This window comes from Protomyctophum parallelum, assembly GCF_964188405.1.
Source record: "Protomyctophum parallelum genome assembly, chromosome: 12".
Taxonomy (NCBI): Eukaryota; Metazoa; Chordata; class Actinopteri; order Myctophiformes; family Myctophidae; genus Protomyctophum; species Protomyctophum parallelum.
This window is the reverse complement of record NC_139712.1, coordinates 28,592,279-28,611,315: the sequence shown is the minus strand read 5'-3', so window position 1 is coordinate 28,611,315 and position 19,037 is coordinate 28,592,279. Positions and strand designations below refer to the sequence as shown.

The 19,037-nt window shown below is 40.4% G+C and overlaps 2 protein-coding genes across 3 annotated transcripts in view; both read right to left on the bottom strand.

Moving 5' to 3' along the window:
* The window catches only part of emilin2b (elastin microfibril interfacer 2b), a 68,587-nt gene extending 66,655 nt beyond the window's left edge, over positions 1 to 1,932 (bottom strand). Inside the window, exons 1-2 of one of the 2 annotated variants that reach the window (XM_083778040.1) lie at positions 1,589 to 1,932; positions 1,235 to 1,360 (exon numbers count right to left, since the gene is read on the bottom strand). In XM_083778040.1, coding sequence (XP_083634166.1) covers positions 1,235 to 1,360; positions 1,589 to 1,743 — 281 coding nt within the window. In that variant the 5' untranslated portion in view covers positions 1,744 to 1,932. The remainder of the gene's footprint in view (positions 1 to 1,234; positions 1,361 to 1,588) is intronic. The other variant, XM_083778039.1, reaches the window with a different exon arrangement.
* A 1,990-nt stretch (positions 1,933 to 3,922) lies between these two features.
* smchd1 (structural maintenance of chromosomes flexible hinge domain containing 1) overlaps positions 3,923 to 19,037 on the bottom strand; it is a 42,378-nt gene continuing 27,263 nt past the window's right edge. Inside the window, exons 34-48 of the mRNA XM_083778674.1 lie at positions 18,679 to 18,800; positions 18,201 to 18,262; positions 17,958 to 18,045; positions 17,424 to 17,555; positions 15,439 to 15,600; positions 14,369 to 14,495; positions 13,369 to 13,488; positions 13,155 to 13,240; positions 11,808 to 11,930; positions 10,799 to 10,980; positions 9,645 to 9,763; positions 6,855 to 6,925; positions 6,267 to 6,441; positions 5,694 to 5,852; positions 3,923 to 4,252 (exon numbers count right to left, since the gene is read on the bottom strand). Coding sequence (XP_083634800.1) covers positions 4,158 to 4,252; positions 5,694 to 5,852; positions 6,267 to 6,441; positions 6,855 to 6,925; positions 9,645 to 9,763; positions 10,799 to 10,980; positions 11,808 to 11,930; positions 13,155 to 13,240; positions 13,369 to 13,488; positions 14,369 to 14,495; positions 15,439 to 15,600; positions 17,424 to 17,555; positions 17,958 to 18,045; positions 18,201 to 18,262; positions 18,679 to 18,800 — 1,823 coding nt within the window. The 3' untranslated portion in view covers positions 3,923 to 4,157. The remainder of the gene's footprint in view (positions 4,253 to 5,693; positions 5,853 to 6,266; positions 6,442 to 6,854; positions 6,926 to 9,644; positions 9,764 to 10,798; positions 10,981 to 11,807; positions 11,931 to 13,154; positions 13,241 to 13,368; positions 13,489 to 14,368; positions 14,496 to 15,438; positions 15,601 to 17,423; positions 17,556 to 17,957; positions 18,046 to 18,200; positions 18,263 to 18,678; positions 18,801 to 19,037) is intronic.

The following is a 19,037-nucleotide window of genomic DNA, read 5'->3' as shown; positions in this document are numbered from 1 at the left end:
CCTCTGAGGAGAACAGTGTAAATGTTGGAATCCCAAGCAATAAAAGCTCTCTGTTTATTGACAACAAACTCCAGATGGGCACATGGGCTGCCATAATTCTAATTAATCAAGCGGCAAGCAACTTCAGATGCTTGTGTTGCATTATTTAAAAACACACAAAGAGAAAAGATTTTGGACCCTTGTCCACAGGTCGCCGACCCATGATGTTATTATTATCCAAATTATTTTAGGTAGTGTTCATTTATTGTACCATGGTTAGGCTATGTTACGTTTCTACTGAAAGTAAAGTAAGAGAATGTCCGATTACCCTGCTCGGCAAAGAATGTGCCATGTCAATTCAAAGCAGATGAGATGCCTATTCACATCTGGGCACAACAAAACCCATTCTAATTGTCATTGCTCTCATCTAAAGTCAAACATTTTTTCACGTTTTTACCTCAGCTCTCACCTGTCACGTAAAGAAATAACATGTAGAAAACAATATCCTATAAAATATTCCTATATTGCATAAGGTAGGCCTACATGTTCTGTCTAGCTATGTTCTATCATAATATGATATACAGGCCTAATAGGCATATTATGCCTATTACAGTGTCATACAATGAATGGTATGTGAAGCTCCAAATTAAAAACGTTTGAAAACCCCTGCTTGTCTGAGGTGAGTGATAGGCTGAGTGCGTTGTTGCACAGTGGGGTAATACAAATATCCACTCTTTCCACCAGGTTAAGAAGAGACATGAGTATAAGATATGGTGTAAAGTAGCTAAGTACATTTACAAGTACTGTACTGTATAGACTTTTGAGGTATTTTTCGCTTTACTAGTAAGTCTATGCCTATTTCCAGTTTTCAGTACTTTCACTTATACTCCACTACATCTTATAGGAAAATATTGGACCTTATTCCACTACAATTATATATAAACTTTAGCTTCTAGTTACTTTGTAGATTTTAATTATTATTACAAACACTTCAGTCAAGGCCTATGCTATGTTTCAGCCATTTGACAATAGCAGCTCTAGGCATTGAGCTTGTACATGTAGATTTTCAAAATAAATTTGTATCCATTTTTAACTTATGAAATCACTGAAATGGGACATTCTGCAAGTACATTTTGATTATCTTGGCCTTACTATTTAACAGAGTAGGCTATTTCTACCATGGAGTATTGATACTTAAGTAAATATTTGAGTGCTTTTTCCATCCCTGCTCAGTGCTGATGAGTAAGATACTTACATGAACTTTTGCGCACAGTTTGGCTGCTGCAGTGGACACGGCAAGACCTCTGGCTGCACGAAGCTCTCAGAGCCTCCCATTACAGTACAGCTCACGTTTTTGTGCACTACGTAAGCGCACCAGTTTCTAGATGTAAAGATGAAAGATAATACAATAAAATAAAGGATGTCAATTTTATGAAACTATAGTGACAAAAAATTCAGACAATGCATCACCGGAACAGCTTGCTTAAAAAAACAAGTTAAGTCTACCGTATTTCATCTATGATAATTTGTGAAATGCACATTTGAATACATTAAACAAATCGAATACAAAGTTTAAAAGATTCCATAATCCATTCCATGATTCACTCACTTATTTTTCTGCCCAGCTGGCTCGGTGCGAGAATATGCGTTTCCCTGAAACATGTTGAACTGGAACGGAGTTCCATTGACCACAATGATCAGTGGGAAAGTCAGTAAGAAGTGAATGAGCGAACTTTTCAGCGATCCCGTAAACTCGCCCTTCATTATTGTTGCTTTTAAAACCACAATGTTCTTTCAGATTAAAAATAATAATAATGTAGCTGCATGAAGAAGACCGCGGTTCTCTCCAGCCCAGCAGAGGGTTTTACGCGCGTCGGTTTGGTGTTGGTCCCCTCTGCCTCTGATCAACACACAGGTCTGGCAAGCTTCATTCAACATGCTTGGATGACGTTGAGTAGGACCTCCACCACGGCATGTTTCAACTGTGGGAATCACCCACGCTGAAGCCCAGCCCCCATGGTCTCTTCTGGCGTCCAAAAAAAACGCACCAGTCCAGGGGCAATTTCCCCCATGGTTGTGGTTAACGGTAGCCCCTTAGAAGGGTAGCCCCCGTGCGTAATTCACGTACCGACCGTAGAACAGTGTTTCTCAACCCTTTTCATTTCAATGGCCCAGTTTGGACGATTAAAAAGGTGCAGTCATATATTAAGTTAGTACTTAATATATTACTGCACCTTTTTTATGTGTAACAATTAACAAGTGATGTTTTGTTACAATATCCTACGTGGTGTTACACATTACGTATATTCTGATAGAAATTAGTGTGTATTCAGTAACAGCCAGGAGTGCCCCATTCTCTCAGCTCTTTTAGTAAACAGAAAATGCATTTTAAAGTCAGGATGCCATATCCAATCAGAATTGAGCACTCATACACAAGTGGAATTGGAACTGACAGTGATGACGCAATATAAAATTGAAGCAGACGACTGACAGTGACGACGTATGGTACTCTCCCTTGATTGGCTTAAATTGGCAACCCACTTGGAAACATTAGGAGACCCTAGCTGTGACTGAACAATGGGCTGGTGCACTCCATGTACAAATGGTAACGAGCATATAGGGTGTCTTGTATACATTATTTTAGCAAACTTTGTATTGTACAATAATTGTACTACTGTACACTTCCCTGTGCTAGTGTAGTGTGCTTGTCCATGCAAAGTATTCAATCAAATCATTTGGACACCTGGTTGTCGATGTCGATCCCAGACTGCCCCAGTCCGACACCATCAAACAAAGGATGTGAATTTCTTTCAAAACTGGCCTGAAAAAACATTGGGAGACCACACAGGGAGGTACATTCTCATCGAAAGCCAAGGTGTCATTCACTGCTGTTGTTTTTCCCGTTTCTCCTTTGTACACAAGTGTTTTATATTTGTATACTAATAACATATGTAATTGTGTACATTTTGTATGTTATAATTGAATACACAGGACAACAATGGAAATACTTTTTTGTGTTATCCTTTAATTGTTTTAGACTGCAAGGCCTAATGTTTTAGGACAAAGTATTAACAAAAACAGTGATGTATCATCAGTGGTGGAAAAAGTATGCAGATATAAGTAAAAGTATAAATACTGTAATGTAGAAGTAGGCCAACCGCTGTTCAAAATGTACTTGAGTAAAAGTACAAAAGTATTGGTTTCAAAATAAAGTACCAAAAGTAAAAGTACTCGTGCAGAATGTCCCATTTCAAGTTTTGTATAAAAAGCCTTTTGAAAATAGCCGATCTACAAGCTCACAATGTGTCATTGTGAGCTTGTAGATGGGCTATTTTCAAATGGCCGAAATGTATATAGGACTGAAGTTGTTACTGTATCATTTGTAATTAACTTTGATTTGTAAGTAACCAGTAACAAAAGTTTTCAAATACATGTAGTGGAGTAAAAGTAAACTTTGTAAAAAGTATTGGAAATACTCAATTACAAATAACTTAAAATTGTACTTAAGTAAATGTACTTAGTTACTTTCCACCACTGTGTATAATAAATAATGCCTCTTGCTACTCATTGATTACAGGGCCCAGGGGAGTATGCTTTTTTTCTCTCCTATAAGTTTGGTCGATTACATCACAGAATTAAAACACCAACAAAAACTAAATAAATGTTTTTTATTCACCTTATGAAAAATAAAGTTTCTTTTAACATTCAAATAAAAATATAAAAATAATATTCTGGAAAGCTTAATATCAACAAGGCATTTTGTAACAAACAAGGAAAAAAGCTTAACATCAACAAAGTTATTTTTTACATACAAAACAAAGTCTGAATAAATGTAAAATTATGCTCCGTCACCATGATGGTGTCACATGACGAAAATAGATAGCCAACCTAAAAGCTCACATGTCGCACGAGAGACAAGACAGCTTGACACCATCAGGGGACTGTAAGTACTGTATGAAAAAGGCTTAAAGGACCACCCATTTTCAATTAATCTTCATATAATCTCACTAATTAACATAATATGGTAACATTTTTGGCAGATCTTCAAGCTCACAGCATATCTCTTTGTGCAGTGTTGTGGCTTGTACATCTGCTATTGGTTTAATTATCATGAGCATTAGTGAGGACGATGAGGTTGACAATAAGGCACTATGTCTATGACATTTCAAAGGGAAACGTTATGGTAGGCTTTGTTTGGGTCTCTTTGCAGGGTTGCCTGGTGCCTCGGTGGCACCCCGCTTCACAGACGTTCGACTGGGGGCATTGGCACTGGCTGGAAGGAGAGAACACAGAGCAATTAGTTAAAGCACATATTCAATCAATCAATTCAATTCAAACTTTATTCCACACACTCAAGGGACCCATAGAGTATACAAATATTAGACAAAACACATACAATAAAAATAGAAGCAGTGTTTATGCAGCCTGGATGAGGACCGGATATAGCTCTTCCTAGGATATCCTCAATAATACTATTCAGGGACTCATCCAGGCATACACTATTAGAGTGCCTTAAGAGAGCCTCACATGTATGATTGATCCACACATTACAAACAGGTGACTGGCACTATGGACTTGAATTCTCAGGGCATCATTGGAGGCCACTTTACGCCTCAGTCTGCATTCTACCTTTCTTGATTGAACCAATCAATCGATCAACTTCGTCACAATGCAATTGCAGGCAACAGTGAGGTGCTTGTGCAGGCTTTCACGTTTGCAGCTCAGGGAGCAAAAGAAAATAATTAGAAGCAAAGAAAACAAAATGAGCACAAAAAGCCTGAGAAAGCAGCATGTTAAAATTATAGTATCTTGTCATTTAAAGAGGTCCTATATCACATGTAGTGCATTCAGTATAATGCATGTGTCAGTACCATGTTTAGAATTCAGAACGGAAGTCCTAAACACAGTAAAAGTGCATCAGTATATCAATTAGATGAAAATTAGCATTTACAATGTAAAAAAGTATCATGGCATTTTTTTCCTTCAATTAAAACCTTGATTCTAATATAGATAAATAGGAACTTAAAGTATACTACGTCAGTTCCATTGATCAATGCCGAAACACAATAATTTGACTGATCATTAATACAATTAAAAAATATGAAAATGCATGCTCCCCTAGTGAGCTTTAAATGGATTGCCATGGGCACACTTCCCATACATTGCTCCTGCTTTGACGTATAGCAACTGTCTGCTTGCATTTTAGTCAACTAGCAATTTCCGTTGCTTAGTTTTTATTTATTAGTCCTTATTGGTTGTGTTCCTGTTCTCCCTTTAAGCTTCTTCGGTAGTGGGTACTGTATTTATGAGCATTGTATGTCTGTCCTGTTTTTGTTGTGTATTTTTTGTTACTGGCAGAGTTGTGTTACTTATTTTGCCTATTGTTCTGGCCAGTTCACACTTGTAAAAGAGACTTCAGTCTCAATGTGGTTTTTACTGGTTAAATAAAAATAAAAAATTCCCAGTTCGCCAGCCAAATGGCTGGCGTGTTAAAGTGATCAGGTGGGTGGGCTGTGAACATTTACACCCTCTGGACATGACGCTACGTATGTCACAGGGACTTTACCCCCAATCCAACCCTTGACACTGAGTGCCAAGCAGGGATGTTTTAGAATCTTTGGTATGACTCAGCCGGGGATCGAACCCAGACCTCTCAGTCTCAGGGCAGACACTCTGACCACGAGGCCACTGAGCTGGTCTGCGGCTACACATACCTAGGGTTTTATCAACGTCTTCCAGCTCCTTCTCGGCCTGTTCCATCTCTGCCTTCTGTCGCAGCATGTCAGGCTCTTTCCGTTTTCTGACGAGATTCTCGTGTTCCGTTTGAAGCGCCATCTTCTTCTTCATGGCAGTTTGGAAATTATCCAGAACACCTAATAGATAGAAAACAACCACAACTGGAACTAGAAAGGTGCAATTCTGGGAAAGTTGCAAGTGCGGTTGCACCGACAAGAGTCGCTGCTTGCGGCTGCCGGGACACAAGAGACTGAGCAATGTGCAATTCAAATTCAGTGATGATCGGATCCTGCGATCGTGATACAGTATGTGGCGTTTTGATTTTAAGAAATCAAAACGCCAATAACTGACGTTTTCCATCAACTTTGGAAGCCTATTACGGACGAACGGTACTATAAAAATTCGGTCGATTTGACATACGGTATGGCTTAAGTTGCCTGTGGGAATAAAGAAATAAAGTTACTATAGTGCCCTAGTGTTAGTACAACCACACTAATGAGAATACAAACAATACTTTTAGAGCTAAACAATATATGGTATAAGTGCCGTACCTATTTGCTTCGTGATGTAATAGTATTCTTTTGGGATGGGTGCCCCAAACACACGGCCACCTAATCTTTCGATGGGAGGCGCTTGGTTCTTGCCCCCACCAAACTTTCCCCTGGCGCTGATCCTCTCACCTCGCCTGGTCAGGATGGTTCCACAATTAATTTTCATCTGTACAATCTGGGAAGCAACACAATACCAACACAACATTAGATAGAAAGCTGCTAAATCATTCAGGTCTGTTATTTTATCTTCCATTATCAGCCATGTTAGTTCATGTGCATGTGTGTACGGTCTGGTAGTTTTGTTCATATATGGGTATATCAATGCATGAAGTCTGTAATTCTGTGGCTGGTCAGGTGGAGTTGGAGCAGCTAGTTTCAGGAAAGCTTTTGTTCTAGTTGTATTGTTCTGTCTATTGTAATGTACTCTTTCTTTATATACCTCAAAAACTAGATGATACATCCATTTTTTTTTTCTTCCAATTATGTTCTACCACTGTGACCACTGGATTTATATCCAACAACAAGAAATTGCTCCGCTAGCCATGCCTAATATATACGACCAAGTATAAATCCTACTTCACTACTTACTGCCTTTCTGTACTCGTTGGCAGTATGCAAGTCATCCATCAGAATGGTCTCCCCCAGCAGGCTTTTGAACACTGAGAACGCAAGAGAAAATTGCTTAAAGGCAATTTCTTTCACAAAACTCTTAAAAAAAAAAAAAAAACCATATGCACGACTCATATTTGGCGAGTAGACGTGTCGTGGCCATTTACAGATGATTTTAATTATTTTTTGCTTCGCAGCAGTTGAGACTCAAGAGGGGAGTGCTATCGACTATTCTATCAACTATGCCCCACCTCTCAACTGTGCAGCCTGCAGTGTTAGTCATATTTTCTGCAGTATGTCTCTCTGGATGGCATTGCTCATGTCTGTAGGATGGCATTCTTCACAACCCAGTCTTCAAAATAGTGAGCGGTTATTGTCACATAGCCGTAGGACTGTCGTCAACCCTATATGTGTAAGAGCCCGCTTTTCACTATTTGGAAACAAAAAGACGTGTCTCGAAATGAACTGATACGTTGTACCGTATTTTAAATAAATATGAATGTTGTCTGAACTGTATGTTGTCCACCTGCCAAAGAGAGCGGGTGGACGAGTGCTGCTGTTAGGGCCGATTCATACTCCTATTTTAGAGCCGAATAAAAGTCGGTTCGGCTCTGTAGAGCCTATAATGTGACGTCATTTGAGGTTCGGGGGGGGGGGGCGGGTACCGTCCTAAAGTCGGCTCTTCGGTGCTACTGAAAATTTCTGACGAGCCAAAATCATTTCGGCACTACAGTGCCGAAACAGCGGTAAAATAGGAGTATGAATCGGCCCTTAGTGTGAGTGGCTTAATTGCGTCAGCAGGTCGCATTTACTATGACATCAGGGATCTCCATCCCTGATGTCGTCACGTGATGTCACGAGACCTGGGCACCATATATGGGGGCATTCCCATGTATGGAGATTTTGAGTGACTGACGGATTTGTTATCATTGCGACAAGACGCCTTGAGGACGAGAAGCGACCTCGCCTTAAAGGGCGAGGTTGAGTTGCTGGCCGGCTCCATATATGCAGATCTAGGTGATGATCCAGTCCATGTATGTGGCTATCCAGGGTTTGATGAGGTCAGTGTCGTGATCTTCATATATGGAGACGGCCATATACTGTATGGTGGCGTGACATGTCACGAGGCGTGACCATATATGGAGGCGTGGCACGACGCACACACAGACTTACGGGAAAGGCAGGCTTTCAAAATAAACACGACCTATGGTCGCAATAATCATAATAAATAAATACAATGATTTTCAATTTAATTTGTTTTAGTCGGGATGATCATGATTCGAAAATCGACGTCGCTTTCTCCAGAAACGTTAAAATTGTAATCGCGATGCAGAGTAAAATCAGAATTTAGACGTGAACCTTGGATGTCTGATTAATCATCACCACGGACAGTGCCGTAGTTTCAGAGAAAACAGCCTCTAAAGTCGGCTGTTAAAACAGAAGTGTAAGGATGAGATCATGAGGGCACACGTTTCATGAGGGCGGGGGGGAGCAAGACGTTGCCTAGCAACCGGCCCAAGGCTAAGAGTAGACTTTTAGCTAAACCGTTTCATATCAATATCAAAGCTGTGATACAAGTAAGACGCGCAAACGCGGGAAGCGAACGCAGCGCGTAAATTGCAATAACAACAATTAGAATGAATTACGTACTTTTATTTTCTTTTTAGTTAGTAATTATTTTAAGTTTTCTACTGTGTGTGTGTGTGTGTGTGTGTGGTTGTTTGTGTGTGTGTGTGTGTGTGCTACAGCTGCGCCCTATGGTGGCGGGCAGGTGGTGTCACAGCGGGACAGACAGACACACACACAAACAGACACGATCTGCAGGGTCTCATAGTTAGTGCTCAGTGCGTTCGCAATCACTGCGTTCGCAATCAAGTCTTTGGCAGCCTACGGGTGTTAATTAAAAGACGTGATAACGTGTCTTCGGCGGCCAAAGTGTTTCAAAAATATTCAAATATAGATCGGCTATTTTCATTCAGTTAAAGTGGATAAACAGTTTTTTATGCTATACCCCCACTCCCAAAGGACCCCTTGGAAGGTCGCTGGACGCCACTTTGAATCCATCCTTCCTTTTTGTTATGCCTATTTACAGTGAGGCATATATAGCAGTGGTTCTCAAACGTAGAGGAAACTATGACATCTGCCCAAATTACTTTCGTGCACAAAGAAGAACAAACTCAAACTAAATACTGTCATACAGTATGTTTTCTAATAGTGTTGTTTGTGCAACTTTGTTGTTGTTTCCAACTGCACAAACAATACTATTACACCAAATTATATTTTAGGTCCAAATTCCACTCCGGTAGCAGAGTCCTCAAGGAGGTAACTGCCCCCCTCCGTGTGAGGTAGGAACCCAGGGTTCCGCCTGGAACCATTTATCCACGGCCCTACTGAAGGGGTATATGGGAGAGGGGGCAGGGGAGCGACTTCCCTGACAACAACGAACATAAAAGAAACCTGGAAAGCCTCTGGAACGCTTCCAATGACATGAACCACTTATGGCCCATTTTATGGGGCATGCAGCGAAAAAGTACAGTATCATCTCTGTCGGGTGGAAACCTCATGTCTAAAACTGTTGCTTTTCAGGATTAAACTTTTTCAGCTTTTCAGCAAAAGGAGAACTACAAGCTCGAAACATGGATTTCAGCTGCGGATCTGCTACTTTTGATGCTTTCATGTGAATTATCAAGTAGGGCATTAATTTATAAAAATATGGAGATAAAAGGTTCTGCCCGACAGCAACGATAAGTTAATTAATATATAACTCACGCTTTTCGCATTCCGCCTTATCCGTGGACCTGGGGTTTATCAGAAGCTCCCTGGCAAACACAGGGTTTCCACGAGGAAAAAATAACATTTGTCCGTTGTGTCCTATGTGTGGCAAAGACCTGCAAAAAAGAAAAAAAAATCATAGTCTGATTGCAATAAACTACATTAAACTCTCTGGTCATTTCTGTGTATACAAGTTATTTGTGAAATGCATTTGTAATTGTTCCCAATTTGATTATGCCAAAAGTATGTCTAAACCTCACAAAAACTATATTAAGTGACGCAAGTCCAGGTGAAAATATTTGGAATTTATCAATGTCACTTCAGTTTAACCACTAAGAGTTAACTGTTCTTGGTGTATTGTAGGCTGAAAAAGAACACACAAAGTCTCTTCACCAAAAATAGCAGATTGAATAGAAATGCTGGGGTTTAAGTGTCTGTCCTAATGAAAACACATACAAGCTCATAGCTTAAAGGACCACTTCAACACTTTTCAACGTATCTTCATCCTCACTAATAATCATGATAAAATGGCACAATTTTTACCTACTCAGTCTGTGTCTCATAGGAGGGCTGTGGGCAGTTCAGAAACCGTCTTCCAGTGACATCATCATTAGGCAGAATATTTTTTAAACAAGACTTTTTTACAAAAATGTTTAGATTTTCATTATCGTGAGAACGATGGCTTCCATTTTCACATTGCAACTTTTCAGGACTAGAAAGCCTGCAGCTTCTATTAGCTTGTATTCCCCATCGATGATGTCATTGGAAGACGGTTTCTGAACTGCCCACTGCCCTCCTATGAGACACAGACCGAGTAGAAAATAATTGCGCCATTTTTTCATGATTATTAGTGAGGACCTATTATATGAAGATAGGTTGAAAAGTGGTGAAGTGGTCCTTTAATCTTTGAATATATTCTTTCAGAGCTAATGTTTTTAACTCTTTGCTTCTGAGGGGTTCCTGGAATAACATATTTTCAGGCCACTGACATAACGTCAGTGGCCAATTACATATCATTCTTGGGGTCCTTGACATGAAATATTGAGCACCACTGATACAGAAACATACGTATTTCAGAAAACTGTCAGGATTTAGAAGAATTATTTTTAAATACGACGTCAGGCCTAAGGTTAAGCAGCTCAGCCGTTTACCTGTTGCCGGGGTGAACATACACACTGTCTAGGGGCAAGACCTCCTGCCTTCCCCGGGCGTCAGCATGGATCTTCTGTGCGGCCGCCGTCGTCTTGGTGACGACACAATCAAGCTCACCCGCGAGGTGCCAGGAGAGAACGGCGGCAGCATCCTCTTCCTCCACCAGAGCCAGATGGCAAACCTGCAGAGCCAAAACCACCAGTTAAAAGCATGTTTCTCATACTTTCATGTCAAAGACCCCCCAAAATGTATATGTACAGTATATGGCCATGGAACCTGCAAGCCTGTCAGGCCTTGATGAAGACCTATTAGGTCTACACCAGTGGTTCCCAAACTTTTTCATGTCAAGGACTCCTAAATTGACTTTTATTAGCCCCCATTTGAATAGATATGCCAGGAACCCCCATAAGAGAAAATCTTCATGACGGTTCTAGGCTAGCAGTGATTCTCAACCATTTTAATTTCAAGCACCCCCAGTTGGATGTGCATTAGGCTACGGACCCCCCATTTAATGGCATTTTTGAGTGGTGCAACCACTCCAAGGAACAGCAATGTCCGTGTTAACCTATGTGACTATGTATGTGACTACAGTATGAGACTTTAATGAGTACCAGTAGGGGCGCTGTTGTGCCAGAAACAGAGAGAGATAGTGCTGCACTGTTGCCTACTAATGAGAGAGAGGGGGGGGGGGGGGGGGGAGTTGCACCACTCAGTTCACACAAGTGTGATTTCTAATAGATGTGCAGTCGTAATCAATTCAAAACAATTTAACAAGTGCCACTGCCAATTTTTGTACCTCGGCGAGCGAAGGTGAGAGAGATAGAGCATGAGAGATTAGAGGAGGGGGAGGTTATAGTTTAGAATGATAGTTAAGATAGGAGTACAAAGAGACAGGAAATCAAAGGCAGAGATGGCACACACAGGATTGAACCTGGGTCCTCACTACTCAATATTATCAAGCAAGGACTCACAGGGATGATTATGTTCTGTGCAAACTTATGACTTTACCTTTCCCAATACGTCCACGTTGAGCTTATAAGGATCAGGGACTTTGCACGTTCTCCTGCGCTGATTGATAATCCGATCCGCTTCAGTCCTTTTCTGCTCGATGCAACACTCTACATCTGGAACCTACAGTGTTTGGGTTAGGGTTTGCTCAGATCGGTGAACCAATATGATCCAACGCATTGCTCCCGGCGGCACCCGCCCCTCTATACCAGAAATCACAGTGACTGGGCCAGGCTACTGCCTAGGCGTGTGAATAACTAATGCTCATCCCGACTCAAAATATTTAAATCGAAAATATTTTCTTTTATTCAAAAACGTTTTTCAAAATGTAAAAAAGGATGAAATGTTTTCCAAATGGCAGAGGGAACTGTGACGCGTGTCTGTGTGTGACCATCCCTGTGCTGTTACCGTCGTTGGCTCGTCGCATTGTCATGCTTCAGGTTTGTTGTGGTTTGAGAATAGATCCCATCATCCCAGGATGTGGGTTTCTATTTTAGCAACACTGAATGCGCTGAATCATTAGTGTTGTGCTTGTGTCATGAGCTAGTGGGCTGCAGCCGAGCACTTCTCAGACACCGGATTCACATCTTACACAGGCAGTAAACTCAGTCACACTCACAGTAGGCACAGTAGGCACAGCAAGTCTGCTCGTTGGGAGGACAGTGGAGTAGTCAAATAAATCGTGCTGTCATTCATATTTATTCCCTGACCTTAAAATACAGAACAGAAAACATTATTCAAAATACGGAACAACTCCTTCCCCACTCTGGAGGCGAGGAGAGAGGCCGCCACTCTAAGGGAATTCAATCGACTACTGAGAGAAGGGACCATTCCAATGATCCAGAGCCTGTCTACAAATACAAGTCGCTACACACTACGGAATGGGAGGACACTCACACAACCTGTGAGTCACACAAAAAGGCACCAGATGACGTTCCTCCCAAGAGCGTACAAGCTTTACCAGAAGTAATAGAAACTTTTTTAGTGTTGTTTTTCTCAAAATGTAAGAAACATCATAGTTCATACTGTTATGCAATGATGTTTTTCAAATAAACTTGAACTTGAACGTGCATCTCGTATCAGTAAATTACGGGACACATTTCTCAGCCAATCTAATCATCGCTATGGGGTACACACACACACACACACAAAAGCACATCCCTCAAAAATAACCTTCATCCAATCAATCTTCAACAAGGTTATTCTATTCTTCACCTGTTTTAACACCATGTACAATGATTTATGAATAGTGTGATCACTCAATAATATACATTCAACCATAAAAGTGTATACACAAATTACGTACTACAGCAATGATATATGATATGGGTCTCATTAAAAGCTTACAGTTTTTAGTTGTGTCACGTCCACTTCACACTGGCCGAGCTCCGTTTTCAGACTAGCCGCCTTGTAGTCTGCATCTTGTAACGAGCCTGAATAAAAGTATGAAGTCAATCATGATCTCTAGTAATCAAAAACCCACAATTAAACTCTGACAAAAAGTAAGTAAGTAAGTACAACTTACAGGTGAGTTATTTTAATAAAATTAAGTAAAACTTACCTTCGACTAGTTTGTAGTATTCATCGTTTATATTGTGTAAGTCTTTGAAGCCAGTGATGCGTTTAACAAGTTCATCCCTTTTTTGGGACAATTGTGCCATCTGTCTTTGATTGTCAGCGTCTAGAGAAGACAAACACATGAGCTTATTTTACTGAAATTAATTAGTGGCAATTCCTTCCAACACTAGATATTCAGTAGCAGTACTTGCAAAGCTAGTGAGTTAACAAAACTGAAACTGAATGCATGCATGCTCCGTTTTCAAAGAGCTTCAGTATTGTGTGCCTGTTCCCTTTGATATTGTTCTGACTGACTAATACTATTTTGGAGCAGATTGCCCAAACTGTGAACTACTTTTGGTACCAAAAGCTTTTTAAATCTTCAATCTAAAAAACAAACAAAAAAAATGCAAAATCTCAAATATATTAAAAAATATTAAAGAAATGTATTTAAAAAATACTAAAACAGTCTGTAACAAGCAAAAAAAACAGCAAGTTTTATTGAAACTGTTCTTTTGAAACTGTGTTGCCTTATTGTAATCTTACTTGCTGTGGTTGCATGTTCATGTTCTATATAATGTTATATTTATTGTCATGTCACTTATTGGTGTTAGTGAATCACCTGCCCATGCAGTCATCAGTCACGTGATGTGACGACTGGATTTAAAAGGGAGTTGTCACATATACTGCCGATTATCACCTGACGTAGGCCGTTCACGGCCGAAACGTTGTGTCTTATTTATGGTGTATTGAATAAAAAGCAAACACCTTGGAGCAAATCTGTGTGCGGACTCTCCTCTCTTCACTCAAGAGTGACTAAACCATGCTGAAATGTTTGACACCCCCCTCCCCAGGGTTAGACCATGACAACTACAGCTCTCACGTTTAAAAATACATAATACATAATAATCATTATTATTATTATTATTATTATAATACATAATAAACATTTCAGCACAGAACGATTCCAAAAAGAGATATTCCAAACAATATTGTTGTCGTACCGTTATAAAATCTAAACTTGATCTCATAAGCGGCCAGCAGCGGGGAGAAGCCTTTGATTTCCGGTTTGAAGTGCAGGACGTACTCCTTGCCATCTTCACCAGGACTGTCAGACATAATGCTAAGATGCTGCACAAGACGACACATGAACATGATGAATATCAAAGACAAGACAAGAGATTATCTAACATTTTAGGGATATTCTCCAGCGCTTGGTCCATGCGCCACTCTAGAGCACAAAGCAGGCCAGGCCAGGCTTGTGCACTAGAATTAATTCACTTTTTTTAGCTGCAAATTCAGTACCACTTGGGCCTTGATAACTCTTATTTCACTCTCCACTAATCGATTCGCCAAAAGTAGCAGTTCCACGTGTTGTGTGAGCTTGTAAATAGTCTACATTTGGACGAACGTTTGCCGGGGGGGTTCATTCAAGTAGTTTGACAAAAGTGGCATATTTTGATTAATATCGCATCGCAATTATTTTTGTTACAATAATCGTAATATGATGTAAGGATATGAAAATGCACATAATGTAATTTGCATATCGTCCCATCGCTACACCTTCACTTAATGTGGCCCGCTGATATATTGATTTCAGCCGTTACAATTCCAAACATGCAAAGATGACCTGCTTTAATTACGTCAGTCTATATTAGTAGCTAGTAGTTATTCACAAAGTACACATAAGTACAGTAGAACTAAATGCATTTGAAATAAAATAAAATAAATTACTTTTCAAAAATACAATTCAAAAATTGCAAAACATAATTCAGCATTCCAATTCAAATATAGCAAAAATAGCAGATCTACTGTACAAGCTCAAAATGCATCGCAGGTGGCTATTTTTGCTACTTTTGTGTGATATAGAATGACATAACTAAGTAGCCCCTTAATTTACAAAAAAGTGAAAATACAAGGATAAGAGGTTTCTGCCCGACAGTACTGTATGCAATGTGGCTCTCTGGAGTGAGTGTGGAAATTATTTATAGTGGCCCTCTCCATCATCAAAATTGCCCACCCCTGGTCTATAGCCAAGTAGACTATGCAGCTTCCTTTGAGTGGTTTCTCATGCCTTTATGTATGCGCTTCCCCGCAGAAGGTTGACTTTGAGGGTGGAGACTCTTCCATCAAACAGCGGGACGTCTGTCCCACCGGCTTCACTCTCCCACAGGCTCTTGATAGAGATCACCACCTTCCCATCCACGTCCAGTACCGCTGGGTTGGAATATACATCCTGGAATAAATCATTACATGGGATTATCACCCGTTTTAAACTAAAAGAGAATATTTCACCTTTTAACAGGGTTACTTCCACCTGGTGGGCGCAAGAGCAAACGCTAGACTGCCGACCCGGATCTACTACTATTGTGATGCACGTCCGGTTTGGGCTTAGTCCGTCTGGTTTGTCTAGTGTAATTAGCCTGTCGCTAAGTCCCACCCAAGCCCGTTCTTGGCCAATACCACGTTAGAAACGGTTACTAGGTTAGGATCCTGGTCAAGCTTTCAATGCTGGTCAAAATGGTTTTGCAGTGTCAATAAATATATTTGCTGTACAGCATGTGTGGGTTTGTTTTCTTACCTTATGAGCAAACTAGTCCATTCCATGAATTATTTCGCTCCGTTGTGCAGTTTAATAGTAGCCTACATATTAGAAATAAAAATAGGCTCTCATTGACTTCCATTGTAACGGGGAAATACCTCTCAAACTCACTCTTTTAGAACACTAAGCTGATTATGACCGTTTATGACAGGAAAACTCATGCAGTTTTTATTTTTAATAAAAAAGGGGGGGGGGGGGGGGCGGGGGGCTGCACCCACCGCCGTTATAGGAACCTGACGCGCCTGTATTACAGTACTAATTATTAGCCTTAAGCCAAAAGTAGCGGGAAATAAGCAGACTTGGCAACCCTGACAAGTTTGCCTACAAAACGATCTGATTGGTCCAAATCTGTACACAAAATCCTGAAGTATAGCCTCGGTCCCAGATTTACCATCCAGACCGTTGGATGTAAAGAAAATAATGTATCTGATATCGTCCACTTGTCGCAAACACCATACACAATTTTGGACGTGTTTGAGGGAGACACTTTAGGAGAAATGTCTGGGACTGCAGCTGGGTGCATCTCAAACAGCATGGCGACTTGTTTACAAATGATCGAGGAACACCAGAACCGCTTCACTGTATATCTCCAACCAATATAGTTACTTTATAAATCTATCAAAAGACGAAAATAAAACGGCATGAGTTTTCCTGATGTCATAAACTGTCAGAATCAGCTTTTGTTGTGTTCGCGTATGTGCTAACTGACTGATTTTGAGAGCCGTTTCCCGTTACAATGGAAGTCAATGAGAGCCTATTTTTATGGATACTATTAAACTGCACAACGGAGCGAAATAATTCATGGAATGGACTAGTTTGCTTATAACAGGTAAGAAAACAAACCCTCTTTCTGAGGTCCACACATGATGTGTACAGCAAATATATTTATTGACACTGCTTAACCATTTTGACCAGCATTGCAAGCTTGACCAGGATCCTAACCTAGTAACCGTTGCTAACGTGGTATTGGCCAACAATGGGCTTGGGTGGGACTTAGCGACAGGCTAATTGAGAAAAAACTAGAAAAAGTGCCCGTCGGGCCACAGGTCTCCACCAGGAGGATAGGAGTGTTTGTGATGTTTGGCAATCTTAGCCAATCAGGAATATGATAAATCAACCAGACATGTCTTCTATCACATGACTATAGAGATCATGTGTACCGAATTGCGGGAGATTTGAATAAAATCCGTGCAACAAATGTAAAGAAATGTGTTTTGCAGAAATCGGACTCATAACTGTGGAAAAACTGTAAATGTGGAAAATGCAGGGTAAAGGTTTTTTCAAAAGCCTCTAAGGAGTGCGCATACAAAGTTGTACACAGACCAATTCCTGTTTTTATCTAACTGCACCGATCTGTTATAGAGCCACCGTGTGGCTGATAAAAAAAAAGCCTAGTGGAAATGTGAATGACTAAGTGGTTAAGAGAATGTTGTAATGTTCAGTATTGGGTGACTCACCACTATCCTCACAGTCATGTCCTTCACCAATGTTCGGTGTGCAACGTTGTCACTGTTGGAGACCACTGGGGTGGCTGGCTCACTGTCAGGGGCCAGTGTAACAGGCGTGTTGGCCACCACTTTTATTGCAAACTAAAAGAAGAAAGGGGGGGGGGGGGGGGGGGGAGGGGGAGAGCAACTCCAGGGTTTAGTAATTTCTCCGGTCCCAGTAATGATCCACAGCCCTGCAAGTCAAGCATCAGATATCTGCCTTAATCCATTCAAACCGGGAAAGCAACTGTGTCATTTTAGATTTTAGCTATACCTTCCCGACACAGGAGCGTTGGTCTCATTGGAAATATGAGAATAAAATAAAATAGTATACTAATTTTGAGCATGCCACAATCCTGCAGGACTCATAGGGGTAATAAACAGTGTAAAACACTTTACTTCTTCAAATCATCAAAATCCTTATTTTAGAGGCATAACAAACTAAACATCTAGTATATAGTAAGGTCTGCTTTGTACTAATTCAGGTTTAAGCGTTTAACCCACCTGCTTACTGCACATGGTTTTTGTTTCGTCTATAGCCAAGACAAACTGGGTGATGTACTTCCCAGTACGTTCTGGGATTCCCTTATCTCTGTAATGCAACATAGAGAAACAGGAGGTTACACACATTCAATATTCCTTGCTTAAACTCAGTGCATAATTAGATGGTATTTGAATCCATTTAAAATCAATTTACAGTATATTTTTTAATACAATACAAATATATTATTATTATTATTATTATACCTGAAGTAAAGACAGTCTTCATTGTCATTTTCCATAGGTCGACTGCACTTCAGTTGAGTGGCCTTGAAGAAAGAAGTTAGCAGTATTCAGTAGTAATAAACCACAGAACTGCAACAATAATGCAGTGGTTCTCAACTTTTTCAGGCTGTGACCCCCCAAAATAATCATATTTGATCTGGGGACTCCTCACCCTGATAAGCACTTGGAATGTAGGAGTTGAGGCAATCAATTTAGTTTGACTTGATTCCAAGTGAAAATAGAATATTTACAAGCTCACAATGCCTCTTTTTGCCCCTTTCTTTTTGGGGAAATGTTTGACCAGTTTTTTATAGTTTGTTGCAGTAATGGTCTTTTTATTTTGTGGTCCTTAAATTGTCACTTCACTTTCATCGGGGCACCCCCTAGACTAGAGGTTGAGAACAACTGCAATAATGGACAAAAGTTGTGAAATTGTGACTTTTGCCTGTCAGTCACTCACCCCTGGTGGTGGCATAGCTGGTGGTGCCCCAACTCCTTGCTTCCACAGGAACATAGACATAGCGGCAGGGCTTATACTCTTGACAGGAATACCTTCTTCTGAAGCCGCAAACACTGAGAACACTGAAGAAATACAAGGGAATGTCAGGATTAAAGCGAAATAAAATCTCACAACAAATGATTTGTATCGCCAAGTCCTATTATGCAATGTCTTAAACGATGTAAAAGAAGGGTTCTTTCACTTGAAATAAATAAAAAGCTGTTCGTAGCTACAGTGGAGTCAGTACTGCTGTACAGGGCTGAGACATGGACCCTTACAGCACAACAGGAAAGCACCCTGGATGGAGTAAAAGGCACTAG